General features: G+C 44.1%; 1 protein-coding gene across 10 annotated transcripts in view; it reads left to right on the top strand.

Annotated features, from left to right (window-relative positions):
* FGGY (FGGY carbohydrate kinase domain containing) overlaps positions 1-19276 on the top strand; it is a 508405-nt gene that overhangs the window by 21216 nt on the left and 467913 nt on the right. For 7 of the 10 annotated variants that reach the window (XM_044944924.2, XM_044944922.2, XM_044944923.2 and 4 more), the window contains one exon: positions 9279-9490. In XM_044944924.2, coding sequence (XP_044800859.1) covers positions 9293-9490 — 198 coding nt within the window. In that variant the 5' untranslated portion in view covers positions 9279-9292. Of the gene's footprint in view, positions 1-1975; positions 2114-2445; positions 2560-9278; positions 9491-19276 lie in introns of those variants that run through there. The other 3 variants (XM_044944918.2, XM_044944920.2, XM_044944925.2) reach the window with 3 other exon arrangements.

Here is a 19276-nt window from a genome sequence, read left to right as displayed (position 1 = left end):
GAACTGACTTGGAATTGTGTTCTGAGTATGCTAAGGATGAAAGCAACTTGGTTGGGAGGTGGGAAAAGTCAAGTCATTTCAGGGATAGATAAGAGTCCTGTTGTGGCCTGTGTTCAACCTGAAATTGAATACAGCCTCCTTCATCTTCCAGCTTTGTGACCATCCACTGGATTTTGTTCCCCTCAGGATTTCAGTGTCTTCCCCCTGTAAGTGGGGGAAGGGTGGGTGTCATAAATGTGGGTTCCCCCTCTCCCCGTCTCTGCAGAGAGAATAGCTTGGTAGGGCATTTTAAAGGGCTTGGAAGGCATTTTAACAAGTAGGGAGCTGCTTTATTGGATTACAAGGATTGAAGAGAAGGGAGTGTAAGTGAGGTTTTATAGAAGAGGACATGGGAGATCCAGAGTTTAATTTACTCTCAGGCAATGTTTGTTTTGGGAGTTTGGGGATGTCATTTGATGCATCAGATTTTCCACCCATGATTTCGTTAGGACCTATACCGTGCATTTGGCCTCAGCATGGCTGGGTTTTGTATTTTCTCTGCGTCAGCCGTTGAGCGTTGCCTGTGTGGCTCTTGGACGGTGGTGGGTTTTGGCCACTGCCCAGGACCGCCTCAGTGTTGATCCCCGTGGCCACCACATTGTGAGGCATGCACGAGGCTTCCTTAGGTTTGCCTGTTCTACCTGTTGGAATCCAACTTTGAATCTAAGATGACAGCCAGCTTTTCTTCTGTCTGATTTAATTCCATACCCCTTGTCCAGTCATCTCAGATTTGTCTTTAAAGATGGGCTCAGTCCAAAGCATGAAGATCCTCAACGTCTTGAAAAATACTGGGCTTCTGATCTAGTGCTTGGAAGACTGATGAAAACAGTAACCTGGTACTTATTTTATCAACTTACATCTCCATATTCTGCCAAGGAAGGTGGAGTTGGAACAAGACGCTTGGCTTCAAGAATAAGCCGAGATTCCACTGGCAAATGGAGCCCCCTTACTGCCACGTGCAATATTACCAGGTGCATTAGCTGTGCTTCAAGTACATAAACTAGGCACAACTTGAGGCATCGCTGTTTTACTTTCAAAAATAAGATTCTTACACTAAATTTTCAACTATTTAAAATCAGAAATGATATATTTTTCAGCTTCCTATTCCTAGTGTCCTGACCCAGAGAAAGCACTTTACATTTGTTTACTGGAATTTGAGCTGTTAGACATGGTGTGAATACCTAGGTATAGATCATGCATACTAAACATCCCTGCAGATGTTCAGGGATGATTTGATCATGAAAGAGAAGGTTGGCATATCTTAATAGTCCTAATAATTGCTGCTGTTTACTGAGTGTGTGTGTGTGTGTGTGTGTGTGTGTGTGTGTGCGCCACTCAGTTATGTCTGACTCTTTGTGACCCTATGACCGTAGCCTGCCAAGCTCCTCTGTCCATGGAATTCTCCAGGCAAGAATACTGGAGTGGGTGGCCATTCCCTTCTCCAGGGGATCTTCCCAATCCGGAGATCGAAGCTGGGTCTCCCATATTGTAGGCAGATTCTTTACCATCTGAGCCACTAGGGAAGCTGTTACTGAGCATACCATATATTAATACCAGGCACTGTGCTGGGCCCTCTGGTTATACAATCTTAGTTAATCGTTCAAAGAATATAGCAAGATTGGAGCTGCAGGAGACAGCCTTTCACTTTAAGAGGAGAAGTACCTGTCAAGAAGCTGTACTTGTTCTCCCATGTATATTTTTGGTAAAGCCGATGGAGAACCAGGTATTATTGCCAAATTAGCTCTTTCCTTCCCCTGCCAAATTTTCTCTCCATTTTAGAGCATGGGAGAATTGCTTAAAGTGGTATTTAATTCCTTCTGTTAAGGAGACTGAAGTGGAGCAGCATACTCATTGCTTAGGTTTTTATTCCCAAATCTCCCAAGCCCCTGATTATATTATAACTAAAAAAAAAAAATTTGTGTGTGACTTGTGTACTTGAACTCCCAGCCAAGACCAAAGATCAAAGTCAAGAGAGGATATTAAGCTCACTCCCAGGTCCCTGGGACGCTGTATCTGTAGCCACTGTCCTCAAGTTTGTCCTGAAGGAGTGGCCCACTAAGAAGTAGAACTGCAGGTAAGCTTATCCACTCTGGAGGGTTGCAGTCTTAGGGACCAGTGTTCTGCTCTTTAGTCATTTAGGGGAAAAGAAGGAAGCAAATAAATATGAGAGACAACCCCACAGAGTGGTTTTCAGCACAATTATGTGTAGCATGACCCCTTTTGAGAATTTTTGGGACAGTTATGCAGAGAACAGCCTCCATGTCCCTGACTCTGTCTCCTTTTCTCACTGCCTTTGAGCAGCTTTCGTGTTTGTTGAGGAATCAGCTGTGAAACCTGTGGTTTCCTGTGGCACATTTCTAATAATATTTGTACAGGCTGTTATTTAATGCACCATATAAATATTTATCATAAGAGCGGTCTTTTGATCATGAACAGAGGCTAAAACCAGTTCAGTCCGTGCTGGCAATTGGCTGGGAAGCTGTTCTGCCCTTTGGAGCCTCTTGTAGACTGAGAAGTTAGGTAAGGCCTGGGACATGTGTGCAGCCAGCTTGAATTTCTCCCTGTAGCTTTTCTTTCTCTTGGCTTCCACAGTCTATGCTCTTAATTCTCTTGTCTGACCAGCCACCCCATATTCCCTGTTAGTTGTGTTTCTTTTTTAATGGGCTTCCCTGGTGGCTCAGATGGTAAAGAATCTGCCTGCAATGCAGAAGACCTGGGTTCGATACCTGGGTTGAGAAGATCCCCTGGAGGAGGCCATGGCAACCCATTCCAGTATTCTTGCCTGGATTATCCCCATGGACAAAGCAGCCTGGTGGGCTACAGCCCATGAGGTCACAGAGAGTCGGATACCGCATATTCCTTATTAGTTGTCTTTCTTTTTAAAGAATTTATCTCTGACTCAAATGAATGAAGTGGGATCAACTTTCTGACTCTCAGCATTCATCTGTTGGGGTTTAAAGCCACACCATTGTGACCTGGACAAAACCCAGCTCCTTTGGTGTTGTGCTCTGTGACCTTAAACTGCTTTATTGCTGAGAACCTCAGTCTCTCTAACTGGAAAATGAGCTGTAGTGGCAACCTCACGGGATTGTTACAAGTGAAATCACAGAATCAGGTGGGTGATGTGCAGAGCAGAGCTTAATAAGTGCCAGTTGTTGCTGCCTTTGTTGTTGATACTGTTGTTGAAGGATTCGGTTTTCACTTTTAGGTTGGAAAGAGCCCTAAAGTTGCCTTAAGAGGCCAGGGTTCAAATGCAGATGCTGCTGCCGTTTACTCTTTGTGTGACTTGGGGCAAATTTTCCTATCCCAACAAGGTATAAAATGGTGGTAGGTTCCCCAGCTTGAATGCATTTCAGTTGGAAGAGATGAGCAAATGTGTAAAAGTGCCAAGCATGCAGGAGGATCCTAATCCTTTTTTTTTTTTAAAGCAAATTATAAAAGAGAATAATGTTTTCCATTTTGCAGTTACTTTATTCTCTGAGGCCAAGAGGAACTGAAATGTAGTTTGGAGTCTAGGACACATCAGAGAGTACTTATGACCCAGGAACAAAGGGCACAGAGGGGAGACGAGGAATCTGAGTGCAGAAAATCCTCTGGCAGAGTTTTTATAACTCACAGGGTCAAGTTTCAGGGAAGCTGCCCTAGAGCTTGAACTTCTCAAGATCCAGGTGTGGAAACAATCATAAAGAGATCACTTAAAACTATAGTAATAGGAAACGTAGTGAACCTGAAATATTTAATTAGGATCTATTTCTTACAAAAACATGAACTGGGGTGTGTGTGTGTGAACAATGCAGAGAAGGTATGATGCCCTTGTTCCCGTGGGTTTGACTCTCTTTTGGACTGATGTCTCAGTCATACAGTCTAGAAATGGATAGTTTTACCAGAGAGAGGCCACCTGGTATTAGGAAAGGGCCAGTCTCTGAAGGTGGGCAGCCTGAGTTCTGTGTAAACCAGTTGTAGACAGAGTAGGCACATGGCTTTGAGCCCTAGGTTAGGAAGATCCCCCGGAGAAGGAAATCCACTCCAGTATTCTTGTCATGAACAGAGGAGCCTGGCGGGTTACATCTCACAGGGTCACAAAAGAGTTAGACACAACTTAGTGACTAAACAACAAGAACAGTGTACAGAGTAGGCAGAGTCCTTGGCAAACGTGCATTAACTACGTGGAGGGTATCCTGCAGCATGGGGCTTCCTAGGTGGCACTGGTGGTAAAGAACCCACCTGCCAGTGCAGGAGACATGAGAGAGGCGGGTTCTATCCCTGAGTTGGGAAGATTTCCTGGAGGAGGGCACTGCAACCCACTCTAGTATTCTTGCCTGAAGAGACCCTGTGGACAGAAGAGCCTGATGGGCTACATACAATCCATGGGGTCGCAGAGCCGGATACGACCGAAGCAACTTAGCATGCATGAACCTGTTAACATGCATGAACCTGTTAGCATGGCATTCCGAGAACGGTTAAGGATTTGGCAGCCAGAGGGATCGAGACTGCTCTCACCTCTATCACTTGCTATTTGTATGACATACGTGAGCAAGTTACTTGACTAGTCTAGGACTTGTTTTTCCTCATCAGTAAAATGGGAATGGTCCTAGTAATTCTCTTCAAGGGTTGATATCAGGACAAAAAGTGGATTTAAAAATGTAAGCAAGCTGCTTAGTAAAACATCAGATACACAATAAATTTTTACCTTTTTATTATTTCCCTAAAGGTGGGTTTTAAGAGTTTGCTCTGAGTCTCAGGGACGTGGTGAGTTTGTGCCATGTGCCAGACACTGGGCTGGCACTAGGGGTACCGCTGTGGTCCAGGCAGCCCTGGAGTTAACTCTCTAATGGCAAAGCTCCAGTCTCCATACAAGTCAGAGTGGAGGGGGAGGGTTCTCCGGAAGGATGGGCTCTTTCCTCTTTAGCCAAGAAATAGGTCCAAAACCCAGAGCCAGGGTAAGCCCTGAGTCAGCTACAGAGTGGAAATCTGCCTCTTTGGATTTTACTGGGACTAAATCAGGATGTCTGGTGGGTGGTGAGATGAGATATTCCATGCAGAAGACGACAGTCGCAAGTGAGGGAACCAGGCCTGAGGAGCTGGGCCAGCTCCCTGGGGGCCGATTTTGTCACTGGCTCTGGTAGGAGTAGAGAGAAGCTTGGGTGGCTGGCTAGGTCTGTGTAAGCCAGAATGTTTGCATGGATTCTTCATTTCCTATTTCTTTCCCCTTGTTTCTCCCTGCAGTGTTTAGAATAGTTTTGAAAAGCTTTAGTCAAGGACAGAGTTGTTGACTTGCCAGGATCGGTGTTGGAGAGCAGCATCCTTGGGTCCTTCCAAGTGGTGACGGTGGGACGCTAAGAGAGGCAGTCCTGAGTTCAGCAAGTGGAGGCCTGTGGTCATTTGGGGGCGGTGGAGTGGCCAGCCTAGTCAGTCCTCCTCCTCTGCAGATAAAGAAATCTAGGAAGATATAAGCCACGGCACTGCCCTGTTTTGCCCTTCACTGTATCCTCAGTTCCTAGCAGGGTGTCTGATGCCTGGCACAATCTGCATTTCTTCTAATATCAGTCACTGATTGCAACATGCCTCATTTCATATATCACTAAGAAAGATGTTCCTGGTTGCCATTGGTTTTTAAGAGTCACTGATTTCAGAGAAGCTAAATGTGAAAAGAAATGAGTACCTTAGAATTAAAATGTGGTTGTAAGCATCCAGTAAATATTAATTGGATGAATGAAGCATACAGATATTAGAATCAAGGCAAAACACTAGTGCAGATAAATCCAAACCTAGGAATCTGAACTATTAAAGCATTAAAGCACGAACCTGTTCATCCTTATTTTTTTTTGTTAATTCACTGATTTAGATGTTCATTCCATAAGAACTTACTGAGAACTATTATGTACCAGACAGTGTTTGGGGATACAGGCACTGTAGGAGCTGAGGATATAGAAATCAATCAGTTCCTTTCTTCAGGTTCAGGCCAGTGAGGGAGGTGAACACAGAAGCCAAAAATTCGGTCAGAGTGATTTTTAAAAAGTTTAAAAAAAAAGAAGGGACACAGTACTCTGGTGGCACTGGGGCATGGAGAGAGGCAAGAGGTGATGGTTGGGATTCTCTGGTGGTGCAGTGATTAAGACTCTGTGCTTCCAGGGGAAGGAGCCCAGGTCCAATCTCTGGTCTGGGAACTGTATCCCACATGCCTCAGTGAAGATCCCACACGCCTCAGTGAAGATCCCACACGCCTCAGTGAAGATCCCACACATGGCAGCAAAGATCCTACGTGCCACAGAGCAGCCAAACAAATTTAAAAAGAAGTGTTGGTTGAGCAAGATCTTAACATGAAAGTCAGTAGGCAGCATATTAAAAAGCAGAGATGCCAACAACAGTCCTTCTAGTCAAAGCTATGATTTTTCCAGTGGTCATGTATGGATGTGAGAGTTGGACTGTAAAGAAAGCTGAGCACTGAAGAATTGATGCTTTTGAACTGTGGTGTTGGAGAAGACTCTTGAGAGTCCCTTGGACTGCAAGGAGATCCAACCAGTCCATCCTAGAGGAAATCAGTCCTGAATATTCATTGGAAGGACTGATGCTGAAGCTGAAACTCCAATACTTTGGCCACCTGATGCAAAGTACTGACTCATCGGAAAAGACCCTGATTATGGGAAAGATTGAAGGCAGGAGGAGAAGGGGATGACAGAGGATGAGATGGTTGGATGGTATCACCGACTCCATGGACATGAGTTTGAGTAAACTCCATGAGTTGGTGATGGACAGGGAGGCCTGGCATGCTGCAGTCCATGGGGTTGCAAAGATTCAGACATGACTGAGCGGCTGAACTGAACTGAAGCACAGAAGAGAGAAAGGAAGTTGGAACGAAAGAGAAGCATGAAGTGGAGACAGTCCTGTAGTGGTGTGGTGCACCTGGGAATCTGTGAGGGTTCAATGTGTCTGAAGCCTGATGTGAGAACAGGCAGGACTGTAGTAGATGTGGCTGGATAGGAGGCAGAGGGCAGTTCCCGGAGGGCCTGGGATGCTGTGCCGAGGGCCTCAGCCAATGGTTTTCAGTCCTTAGGAAGAACTCAGCAGAGCCACTGTTGGGGGAGGGTCAAGGGCCAGGCAAGGATGATCTTTGCTTGACACAGCACTGCTGTGCTTTGATCTATTTCAGTTTTCAGTTTCCTTCGAGTAATGGCTTGAAGAAAAAATATCCCTGTTGGATGTTTGAAGGAATGCATGTTTTGAAAACTGGTGCCACTGATCGTGTGGGTGAGGAGATGAGAAAGCAGTTAGGCTGGAGCCTTGGAGTTGTTCTCTGAAGCTCAGAGAAGGGTAGCCCTTGTTCCTACTCCAGTTTCCACCTTCGCCTCTCCAGCTGCCCAGGAACCATAGGGGCCACATGCTGTTGGGGGATCATTGTGAGCAAGTCAGAAGCCATCATGTTTAATGAAGCCATTTTTAACTGGGATAAATACCCAGGAAACCTTAACGGAACACCTGCTGGCTGACTACGTTTTTGAATCCCCAAGTATGATCTTGCTGAGGAAACATTACCTCTTTGAAGTGAAAGGATACAGAACACTGCTGTGGTTGAAATTAGACCCTGGGTGCTGAGGCTACCCTGAGCTCACCTAGGGGACTGTAGCACGTTCTCCAGCATAAATGTCTTGGGGGCTTGTTTTTATTCTTTAAAACGCCAGTCTGGAAAATGAAAGCCTCTGTGAGATGTCTGCGTCATGGGGGCTAATCTGAGCAAAGGGACCTAGAGTGGCAGTGAAGGCCAAGGAATTCCTGGAGTGTTCGCTGGTCAGGTTTCCTTGTAACTCACAAGGCGTCTGTAAAGAAAACAGATTGTCTAACAAATTCCTGATCCTGTCTCCCTCGAGGCTCCTTCGCAGTCCCAGTCAGTTCCCGACATGGCCTGCAGTGTATTTGCCTCTTCAAATCTGTGCTGTGAGCTGTTACGAAGGAAAAGAGAACGTACAGATGTGGGATTGTGGGTTCAGGCTGCTCTGCAGTCTTGCTGCCTCATCTCTTAATTTCCGAAACTTTTTTGCCCGTCAGTATAATGTGCATGATTATCGCAACTTGCGTTTACTGTTCATAAGTGTGTGGACCTCGCGTTAAGAGAAAATTTACATATTCCTTGGAGTCTCATCTTAATCACCTATAAAATAGACACTCACCGTCAGGGTGAGGAGGGAATTGGATGAAAGCAGGCAAAAGGTACAAAACTTCCAGTTATAAGATAAATGAATACTAGGAATATAATGTACAATGTGATAAATATAATTAACCCTGCAGTATTTGTATATGAAAGTTGTTGAGAGTAGATCCTACGAGACCTCATGACACAAATATTTTTCTGTTTCTTTGCTTTTCAATCTGTATGAGATGATAGATATTTACTAGATGTATTGTGATAATCATTTCTTAAGGTATATGTAAGCTTTATGCTGTGTACCTTGAACAATAGTTCTGTATGTCAATTATACTTTAATAAAACTGGAATAAAAACAATCTCATCTTGTAGCATCACAGTGAGTAGAGGGCCTCTATGACTTCCCTGGTGGCTCAGATGGTAAAGCATCTGCCTACAATGCGGGTGACCCAGGTTCTATCCCTGGGTCAGGAAGATTCCCTGGAGAAGGAAATGGCAACCCACTCCAGTACTCTTGCCTGGAAAATCCCATGGATGGAGGAGCCTGGTAGACTGCAGTCCATGGGGTCGCAAAGAGTCGGACATGACTGAGTGACTTCACTCACTCACTCATGTACTGTTTAAAGTGCTTATTGGCACGTGATAGGTGCTCAGTAGATAGTTTTTTCAATGAATGGCTGACCAGGTAGGTGAGTTCCTTTTTAGCACCATGGCCATTGCCCTTTTGATTCAAATTCAGTGAGGAAAAAATGCATACCTGTTGCTTCCAGATTCTCAGTTCTACAACCCTTTGTTTATCCTCATTGCACTTTTCATCCGATATCACGACTTTGCTTGAATAATGGTGAAGCTTGTAAATGCTCATCATCTGACTTCCTCCAGAGAACAGAAACTCCGTGTCTGAGGCCACGCCTGCCTGTTCACCCACCACCTACCTCAGTGCCTGCTCGCACACTGGCAGCAATGAGCATCTTTCTTGGATTAATGAATAATCACCCAGTTCGTCAGCTGTGCCCCTTCATTTCCACTTTCAAGATGTCCTGTGCTCGACTTTGCAGACCCGCTTGGTCTTCACGTGGTTTGGCCTTTGACCCCACAGGTGGAGGGATAGCAATGCCCGGTGGAGATGAACCCAGGAGCTACTATGTGGGCGTGGATGTGGGGACCGGCAGTGTCCGAGCAGCCCTTGTGGACCAGAGGGGCACCCTCTTGGCTTTTGCAGACCAGCCCATCAATCAGTGGGAGCCTCAGTTCAACCACCATGAGCAGTCGTCCGAGGACATCTGGGCCGCATGCTGTGTTGTCTCAAAGGTATGGCCCTGACCCTGGCATTCTATCCTTGCACATGCTTCCTTCCCCCCGCCCCTCCGCTGAGTGTTTCTTGTGTGTCCATCTGGTACCAGGGACAACGTAAGGGTAACTTTAGACACTGGCTTTGCCTTTTGGGAGCTCAGAGTCTGTGACAGAGATCAACAGTCAGCAGGGATATAACATGAGAGGTATGGGAACAAAGTGACTGTGGCTGGAGCTGAGGATGGGGCCAAGCCAGAGGGGCTCAGGGTAGACGGTGGAGGACTCAGAGCATGCAGTCAGAGGATTTGGTTGGGTGTGACTGGATGTGACGATGTCACTGATAACCAGAGCTCACCTCTACGGTGCCTTCAGGTGTGGCCAGTTCTGTGTAAAATAGGTTAACCTGCATCATGGAGGAGAATCCTTTCAATGGCTGTATAGAGGCAGTGCTATTAACACCCTCATTTCATTGAGGCAGAAACAGAGGCACAGAAAGATTAGATAACTTACCCATGCTCATGCAGTTAGTAAGTAGGAAAGGCAGGGCTGGAACCTAAGCAGTCTGATTCCAGTGCTGCACCCTGAGTCACTTGACTGTCCTGCCTTCCAAGTGGACAAGTGAGGGAACCTGTCTTGTTCAGAGGGAGCAACATAGGCAAAAGCAAGGTGGGCTCTGAGAAAGGAAGAAAGTCGGGTAAGACCAGTGCATCTCTGAGTTGTAGCAGGTGGGCACTTCTCTTGAGTGGCCTTTGTTTGCAGTCAGCTGCTGACTTGGAAAAAAGTGACGCTGGGTGAGAATTGTTGCCTTTTAGTTTCACTTGACTGGTTTTATATCCCAGTAATCAGGAACGACAGAGATGTTTTTGTCTTTTTATTTTTCCAGAGGGAAAAATAAAGACCTGGATTTTGTCTTCTCCCTGTTTCTGGTTTAGTTCCTTAAATATTCATGATGGGCTTGGTAATTTGCAGATGGACAATTCACCATTCTGTCCGTATTGATCAGTCTGTTTAAACTTTCATGAGCTCTGGGCTGCTGTTAGTCCCCCCAGAGAAGGAGGCAGGGAGAGGAGGCTGGGGGTGGGCAGCACTGGAGCATGATATAGGAATAAAAGGGAGGCGTGTCTTTTCTTCTGCCTGTTTAATTTTCTTCCTCCCTCCCCCTCCCAGCCCTTGCCTTGGTGAGAATCCTCTACTCTTTTCCCTTGGGTCTCCTTTGTCCTTCCAATGTACAGCCTTTCTTGCCATTAAGGAAATTGTCAAGAAGAAAATATAATCCCCTGATGAAAAGCTACTTTAAAACAGGTCTGCTCTAAGTACAGCTTGGTTTAATGTTGGATTTTTAATCATCTTGCAGTGGCAGCCACCACATTATCTGTTTGAGCCCCTTCAGCCATGTGAGTGCTCTGGGCATTTGTCCTTCTTGAGGCTGTGCTTCTAGAGTAAACCTGGATAGCACTATTGGGTCTTAGGCCCTTCTTCTCACAAGGGGCATGGCCACGTGGCCATGTGTCAGAAGCCGTGGGATAAGCATGACACATCTGCTCATAGCTCATCGCTGTGTGAGGTTGAAGGAGGGAAGCATGTTTATATTGGAGAAGTAACACACCAGAGAGCACAAATTCTAGAGCTGGACTGCCTGGATTGACATCCCAGTTCCAACATTTATTAGCTTGTCATCTTGAAAAAATTACTTTTGGTTTCTTGCTTGAGTTTCATCATCTGTAAAATGGGAATGATGACTGTGCCTATCTGCATTGGGTCGCTGTGAGGATTAAATGAGTTAATGCATACAAAATGTCATAACAGTGCCTGGAAATGAGTAAGCACTGTGATTCCTATGGCGATTGCACTGATGACAGTAACAAAAATGAGTAGATTATGGAGGAGAATGAATTTTTAAGATAGAATGTTGAAAAGTCAGAGTAAGGGAGGTACCTCATGGGGAATATTCACTCCTTTTCTGGTTAGGGTTCTTTCTATGTAAGATTTTGAGAAGCAATGGTCTGGAGCAAAGGGTGACATAAAATACATCCTGACCTGTCTTGTTCTCAAAAACTTGTCTTACGTTAAGTTTTTGAGACCCTAACCCCTAACCCTAACCCTAATTTGAGAACTTAAGTTTTCAAAAACTTAAGCCGTTGAGAGCTCTCAAGCCAGCTCTCAATGGCTTGAGAGCCGTTGTATTGTTTCCTTTTCTCTAAATCGCTCACATTGCCTGAAATGGTTTTCCCTTAGACAAATTAATAAAAACAACAACAGCAGCAACAGTAATAATAGTTACCACTATTATTAGTAATAGTAATAATAACAGTAATCATGAATAATTAATAGTAATATTAGCAGTAATAGTAATGATGATGGCAACTAACATTTCTTGGGCACTAATTCTGTTCCAGGTATCATGCTGAACACTTTATACCAATCACTCCTTGTTATCTACACAAAAAATCTTTTTAAAAAAATTGAAGTATAGTTGATTTACAATGTTATGTTAGTTTCACATGTACAGCAAAGCAATTCAGTTATACACACACACACACACACACACACACACATATACTCTTTTTCAGACTCTTTTCCCTTGTTGGTTAGTACAAAATTATTGAGTATAGTTTCCTGTGCTATAGTGTAGGTCCTTGTTTGTTACCTATTTTATATATAGTGAAAGTGAAGTCACTCAGTTGTGTCCAGCTCTTTGCGACCCCATGGACTGTAACCCTCCAGGCTCCTCTGTCCATGGGGTTTTACAGGCAAGAATACTGGAGTGTGTTGCCATTCCCTTCTCCAGGGGATCTTCCCCACCCAGGGATCAAACCTAAGTCTCCCGCATTACAGGCCAACTCTTTACTGTCTGAGCCACCAGGGAAGTAGTGTGTATATATTAATCCCAAACCCCTAATTTATCCCTCCCTCACTTTTCCTTTTGGTAACCGTAAGTTTGTTTTCTGTGTTTGTAGGTCTATTTCTATTTTGTATCTAAGTACATTTGCATCTTTTTTTTAAGATTCCACGTATAAGCAATAATATACGTGGAATCTTTTGTCCTTTTCTGCCTGGCTTAGTTCACTTACTAAGACAATCTCTAGGTCCATTTTTATTGGTGCAAATGACATTATTCATTCCTTTTTTTTTTTTTTACTGAGTAATATTCCATCGTATATATGAACCATGTCTTCTTTATTCATTTTTCTGTTGATGGACATAAAGGTTGCTTCCATGTCTTGAGTTCTATGTCATCGCTGATTTTAATGGCTTATGTTCCTTTTGGGGAGCTTCCCAGGCGCTCAGTGGTAAAGAATCCACCTGCCAGTGCAGGAGATATGAGTTCCATCCCTGGGTCGGGAAGGTCCTCTGAAGGAGGAAATGGAAACCTACTCCAGTATTCTTGCCTGGAAAATCCCATGGACAGAGGAGCCTGGCAGGCTACAGTCCATAGGGTCACAAAAGAGTCAAACATAACTTAGTGACTAAACATTTCTTTTGGAGCCACAAATCTTAATCACCTCAGCAAGGCAAGAACATTGCAAGTTCAGTGTATTGTAACAGATTCCATTAGGAAGAAGATGATAAGCTGGAGGTGTCATTTATTCTGCAAATATTTATTGAGCACTACTGTGTGCTATCGGAGAAGGCAATGGCACCCCACTCCAGTACTCTTGCCTGGAAAATCCCATGGACGGAGGAGCCTGGTGGGCTGCAGTCCATGGGATCGCTAACAGTCGGACACAACTGAGTGACTTCACTTTCACTTTTCACTTTCACACATTGGAGAAGGAAATGGCAACCCACTCCAGTGTTCTTGCCTGGAGAATCCCAGGGACGGCGGAGCCTGGTGGGCTGCCATCTATGGGGTCGCACAGAGTTGGACACGACTGAAGTGACTTAGCAGCAGCAGCAGCAGACTGTGTGCTATGCTGTTTGCTAAGAACTGGAGTATGTATAGGAGAGGGGGCTACAACAAGTTCTCTGCCTCTAAGGATGAAATAGTTTAGTTGCATGGGAAAAGAATATCCACAAAGTCAACAAAGTACCATTTTTTTACCCCCTAAATTGTACCAGCTGTATGAGTAATATATACTTCGAGAGAGAGAGAGAGAGAGAGAGCAGAAGAAGGAATCATACATGTGGGACTGAGCAATGATGTCACCCTCCTACCATTCATAGAACCTGTATGGTTTGCAAAGCATGTTCCTATCCACTTGATTGTCATAGGAGGTGGGTAGGGGAGGGATTGTTCCTTCCATATTATAGTTGAAAAGAACAACTGGGATCCAGAGAGTGAAGTGACTTTTCCTGTCACCCAGGAAGTGGGTGATAAACCTGAAGTCAGGTCATGTCTCTGGATTCCCTCTGTCTCCAACACCCCATACCTTCATCTTTTGTTTAGATCAGCGCTGGAATGTAACCTCCTCCTAAATGTCCTTCCCCTCTGTGATGGTTCTCCTTCTTGAGCAGGAATGACATTTTAATGCTAACCTGACAACTCTTCTATAGCCTCAAACTACTCTTAAGATAGAATTCATAACATGCCCTCCAGGCCTCGCATGGTTTGGTTTTAGCCTGCTCTTCTGGTTTATCTCATGATCCTCCTCTCAGCTCTGCCTTCCACCTGCATTTTCCTTCTGTCCTGTCTTCACACATGCAGTGCTTCCTCTCTTTCACACATATTCTCTCTTTTTCCTGTACACTCTTCCTGCCTTCAACCAACAGATTTCACTCCCATACATCCTTAGATCCATATGGTCCAATATGGCAGTCACTAGCCACATGTCTTTTCATACTGTTCATGGGGTTCTCAGGGAAAGAATACCAAAGTGGTTTGCCATTCCCTTCTCCAGTGGACCACATTTTGTCAGAACTCTTCACCATGACCTGTCCATCTTGGGTGGGTGCCATTACTAATGGCACTCCAGTAATCCTGCCGCTCCAGTGCCATTACTTTGACAACAAAGGTCCATCTAGTCAAGGCTATGGTTTTTCCAGTAGTCATGTATGGATGTGAGAGTTGGACTGTAAAGAAAGCTGAGTGCCAAAGAATTGATGCTTTTGAACTGTGGTGTTGGAGAAGACTCTTAAGAGCCCCTTGGACTGCAAGGAGATCCAACCAGTCCATTCTTTTTTTTTCTGTTTTATTTTTTTATTTTTATTTTTTTTTTAATTTTATTTTATTTTTAAACTTTACATAACTGTATTAGTTTTGCCAAATATCAAAATGAATCCGCCACAGGTATACATGTGTTCCCCATCCTGAACCCTCCTCCCTCCTCCCTCCCCATTCCATCCCTCTGGGTTGTCCCAGTGCACCAGCCCCAAGCATCCAGTATCGTGCATCGAACCTGGACTCAACCAGTCCATTCTAAAGGAGACCAGTCCTGGGTGTTCATTGGAAGGACTGATGCTGAGGCTGAAATTCCAATACTTTGGCCAGCTGATGGGAAGAGCTGACTCATTTGAAAAGACCCTGATGCTGGGAAAAATTGAGGGCAGGCAGAGAAGGGGATGACAGAGGATGAGATGGTTGGAGGGCATCACCAACTCAATGGACATGAGTTTGGGTAGACTCCGGGAGTTGGTGATGGACAGGGAAGCCTGGTGTGCTGTAGTCCATGGGGTCACAAAGAGTCAGACACAACTGAGCGACTAAGCTGAGCCACATGTCACCATTTACCTTTAGTTAAAATGAAGTGAAGGTCAAAATTCACTTATTGGAAACACTTTTTTTTTGCACAGGTTTCTACAAGGTCAGCTTCTCAGGTCCTTCGAGTGTTTCCTCAAATCTCATCTTTTTGCCAACTGTCTGCCTTCCCTGACATTCCTGATTCCCGTGACATCACTTTCTAGTATACTGTACATACACTATATAATTTTTTCAGTTTATGGCTGTTGTCTATCCCTACAATGTAACCTACAAAAGGGTAGGGAATTAAAAAAATTTTTTTCCTTTCCCTTGTTTCCCAAATACCCGGAAGAGTGCATAGCATGACCTTAGAAGGGGCTTGATGGTATTGAATATTTGCTAACTAATTGAATGAATGAGTAATTGAATTGTGTAGGCAATGGGGACTGATGGGCCTAAGGGAACTAGGGATTTCATAACCTCGTGTACACCTCCAAAGCTGACAAAGGCATTCAAATCAAGATTTAAAATAATACAGTACCAGCCACATGGAACTCTGTTGCAAGCTGAATTCCGTGAGGCCCCAGGCCTTGACCCTTGATTCAGATAGAGCTAAAGATAAAACCAGGTATGCCTCTGACCCTCCAGTTCTCAGTTTGGAAGATCTCTGAGGAACGCTGTCTCCCCACCCAATATGGCAGAGCCTACTGATTTAAAACACATGCAGTATTGAACTGGTTCCCACAGTCAGAACAAAGTGATGCACAATCCCTTCCCCAAATATTTGTTTGCTGCCCCATAGCTACGAGTTGACAGTTGCGAGACATGGACCAGGTTACAGAATGAAGTTGCAGAAATCTCCTTCTCTGGAAATTCTTTAGCAGAGCAATGTGCTTTCTCTCTAGCTGAGGAAATTCCCTTGATGCCAAGTTGCTGGGGTGAGTTTACTAGCCTGCTTTCTTCTTCCATTAATGAGAGTATAAAAAAGAATCCTCAGGTCAGCAGGTCAAAGTCCCAGGGGCCTTCTGGGTAGTGTGACTCTGACAGCCGTCTCTCTGAGATGGTTTAGCTGGGGGTGGGGTGGAGGACTTGTGGTAGGGGGTCTCAATCATGATAAGCATGATCATAAGCTATTTCCATATAAGGCTGGGCAAATGACAGTGGCTGCCTAACCAAATCAGGTTTAAATGCATGTCACAGTTTTTTCTCCAGTTCTTTGTGATAGGTTTCCCATTTAGAGATGGAGACGCTGAACCTTTGTTGCTGAAAAGCCATAATTAGAATATAGAACTCTGTAGGTCTTCAGAGGGGATTCATAAAATAGATTGAAGAGAATATTTTTTTTGCTTCTATTGGAAGGTCACCTTCACCACAATTCTTAGGAGGATTCGAGTTTAATCTTTCAATCGTTCATCCTGTGGTTTTTATATGTGATTACATGACACAGAGAGCATGCTATATTTCATACATAAGATTCCATAAACACAATTAATGAAGCATCAAGTGGATTTTTCCATCCTTCACATTTCCTACAAAGATTGATCGGTTCCAAAGCACTTTCAAACTAACTGACACTTTTGATCCTTACCTGTCTCTCTGTCAGGAACCTGAGGCTCGTAAAGGTGATGATATTAGTGCAAGATTACCTGAACTGGGTGTTGGGACCAGAAGCTGGTGCTTTTGATAACCATAGCGTATGCTCCTTTCTCCTGCAGAGCTGCCTTTTTGTATTGAGTTTTTTTGCATTTTCTACCTGTTCTCTCCTACTTCCTCTCTTGACTAGAGACCTTTTGTAGGCCTGTGTGGGATGGGCTTGCCTAAGTCAGGCATGTGCTCTCTGGGCACAGAGACCAATAGGGCTGCATGGCAGGTAGAAGTTAGGGCTGGTTTATGCATTGACAGATTGAGGCTCCATGAGTTCAAAGACTGGATGCAATTAATTTACTCATAATGGCAGCTACTTCTTGTGCACTGATGTTGGGCTAATCACACCTTATTTTGCTGAATTCTCCTAACATCATTAGGAGATATAGTCTAAGTAGTAGCTTTGCACAACCAAGGGAGCTGGTTTTTTGGCTTCCTAAAGTCACAAGACTAGTCAGTGGTGGAGCCAGGTTTCAAGCTCAGGTAGTCTGCACCCAACACCATTGATATTAGCCACTACCTAGAGATTTCCAAGCCAACTTGGAAGGACATTCCAGACAGAGTTGGCCATGCTTATAAATGCTGCAGAGACATGATCCAGCAAGACAAGGTGACTGGAAGGACTGAAATTGTGTAACCTGCCTTGAATCATGTAGCCAGAGTGACAGAGCTAGGATTTGAAACCAAGTCTTTGTGGCTCTTTGTCATGAATTTATATGCTCCTCATGCTCTTCAATGGCAACCCACTCCAGTACTCTTGCCTGGCAAATCCCATGGCTGGAGGAGCCTGGTGGGCTGCAGTCGGTGGGGTCGCTAGGAGTCGGACACGACTAAGTGACTTAACTTTCACTTTTCACTTTCATGCGTTGGAGAAGGAAATGGCAACCCACTCCAGTGTTCTTGCCTGGAGAATCCCAGGGACTGGGGAGCCTGGTGGGCTGCCGTCTCTGGGGTCGCACAGAGTTGGACATAACTGAAGTGACTTAGCAGCAGCAGCAGCATGCTCTTCATTGGTAGGACTGATGTTGAAGCTGAAACTCCAACACTTTGGCCACCTGATGCGAAGAGCTGACTCATTTGAAAAGACCTCGATGCTGGGAAAGATTGAGGGCAGGAGGAGAAGGAGACGACAGAGGATGTGATGGTTGGATGGCATCACTGACTCAATGGACATGGGTTTGGGTGGACTCTGGGAGTTGGTGATGGACAGGGAGGCCTGGCGTGCTGTGATTCATGGGGTTGCAAAAAGTTGGACATGACTGAGTGACTGAACTGAACATGCTGTTCTAACTCTAGATGGATCAATATAATAAAGATTTACAGGGTGTTCACCTGGTATTGTGGAGCAAAGATATTGCCTGGAGTCACAGGGGGGTCACTGGCAGTGTTCTTCTGAGGACACATGCCCTGTCTGCAGGATAAGTCTCTTGGGCAGGCAGGCAGTGTGGTGGAGTAGGAAGAACATAGCCATTGATGGGTTCTGAAACAGGATTAAGTTCAAGTTCTCAGTCTCTGGGATGTGCTTGCTCTTCCCTTCTCTCCCTAGTCTTCTACTTACTCTTTTTATGAAATGAAAATACTAAATGTTTCCTCAGTAGGCTTTGTAAGGATTAAATAAGGCGATGCTTGTAGAGTACCTGGCACACAATAAGTGCTCAATACATGATGACATTTTATTATTTGTTATTAGTATTTGAAAAAAAATTAATGCTTTTCCTTGTTGAAAATATGTAATAGTTGTGTGTAGCTCTTATTTGAGGAAAATAGAGTCCTAAATGACAAGTCTGGCATTCTATAACAGGGGAAAAGAAGAATTGTACAATTTATCTCTTTAAATTTATTTTTAATTTTGTTTTTTTACTTTTTTAATGATGATGGACACTTTTGAATTTATTTTTGTGGGGTTTAAAAGGTTATTATCTGTTTTAAGTTTCCAGAAAATGTTAATGAATATAATCACTTGTGCTTTTTCACAAAAGGAAACTGTGGAAACAAAAATTAAAAAATAGAATTAATAAATGTGTTATTCTACAACTTAAAAAATTACATGACAAAGTGAAAAATCTCCCATCTCCTCCAGCTGTCATTTCTGCTCTCAGAGGCACCCATTAGTAACAGTTGTATATGCTTTTTCTTTTTTTTACCTTGTTAATGTATCATGGCTATATTTCCATTTTTTGCATTTTATAGCTCAGTTTTTTCAAAAATATTTAACAGCTTGAGGTATAATTTACATACCATAAAAGCATCAATTTAAATGTATAATTCAATGATTTTATTAAATTTACACCTTTGTATAATCATCACCATAATTAAACTTTAGAACATTTCTTTCTAAGTGAAAGTCGCTCAGTTGTGTCCATCTCTTTGCTACCCCATGGACTGTACAGTCCATGGAATTCTCCAGGCCAGAATACTGGAGTGGGTAGCTGAACCTTCTCCAGGGGTTCTTCCCAACCCAGAGATCAAACCCAGGTCTCCCACATTGAAGGTACATTCTTTACCAGCTGAGCCACAAGGGAAGCCCAAGAATACTAGCACGG

The sequence above is a fragment of the Bubalus bubalis genome, chromosome 6 (assembly GCF_019923935.1).
Source record: "Bubalus bubalis isolate 160015118507 breed Murrah chromosome 6, NDDB_SH_1, whole genome shotgun sequence".
Classification (NCBI taxonomy): domain Eukaryota; kingdom Metazoa; phylum Chordata; class Mammalia; order Artiodactyla; family Bovidae; genus Bubalus; species Bubalus bubalis.
This window is presented reverse-complemented; position numbering and strand designations above follow the sequence as displayed.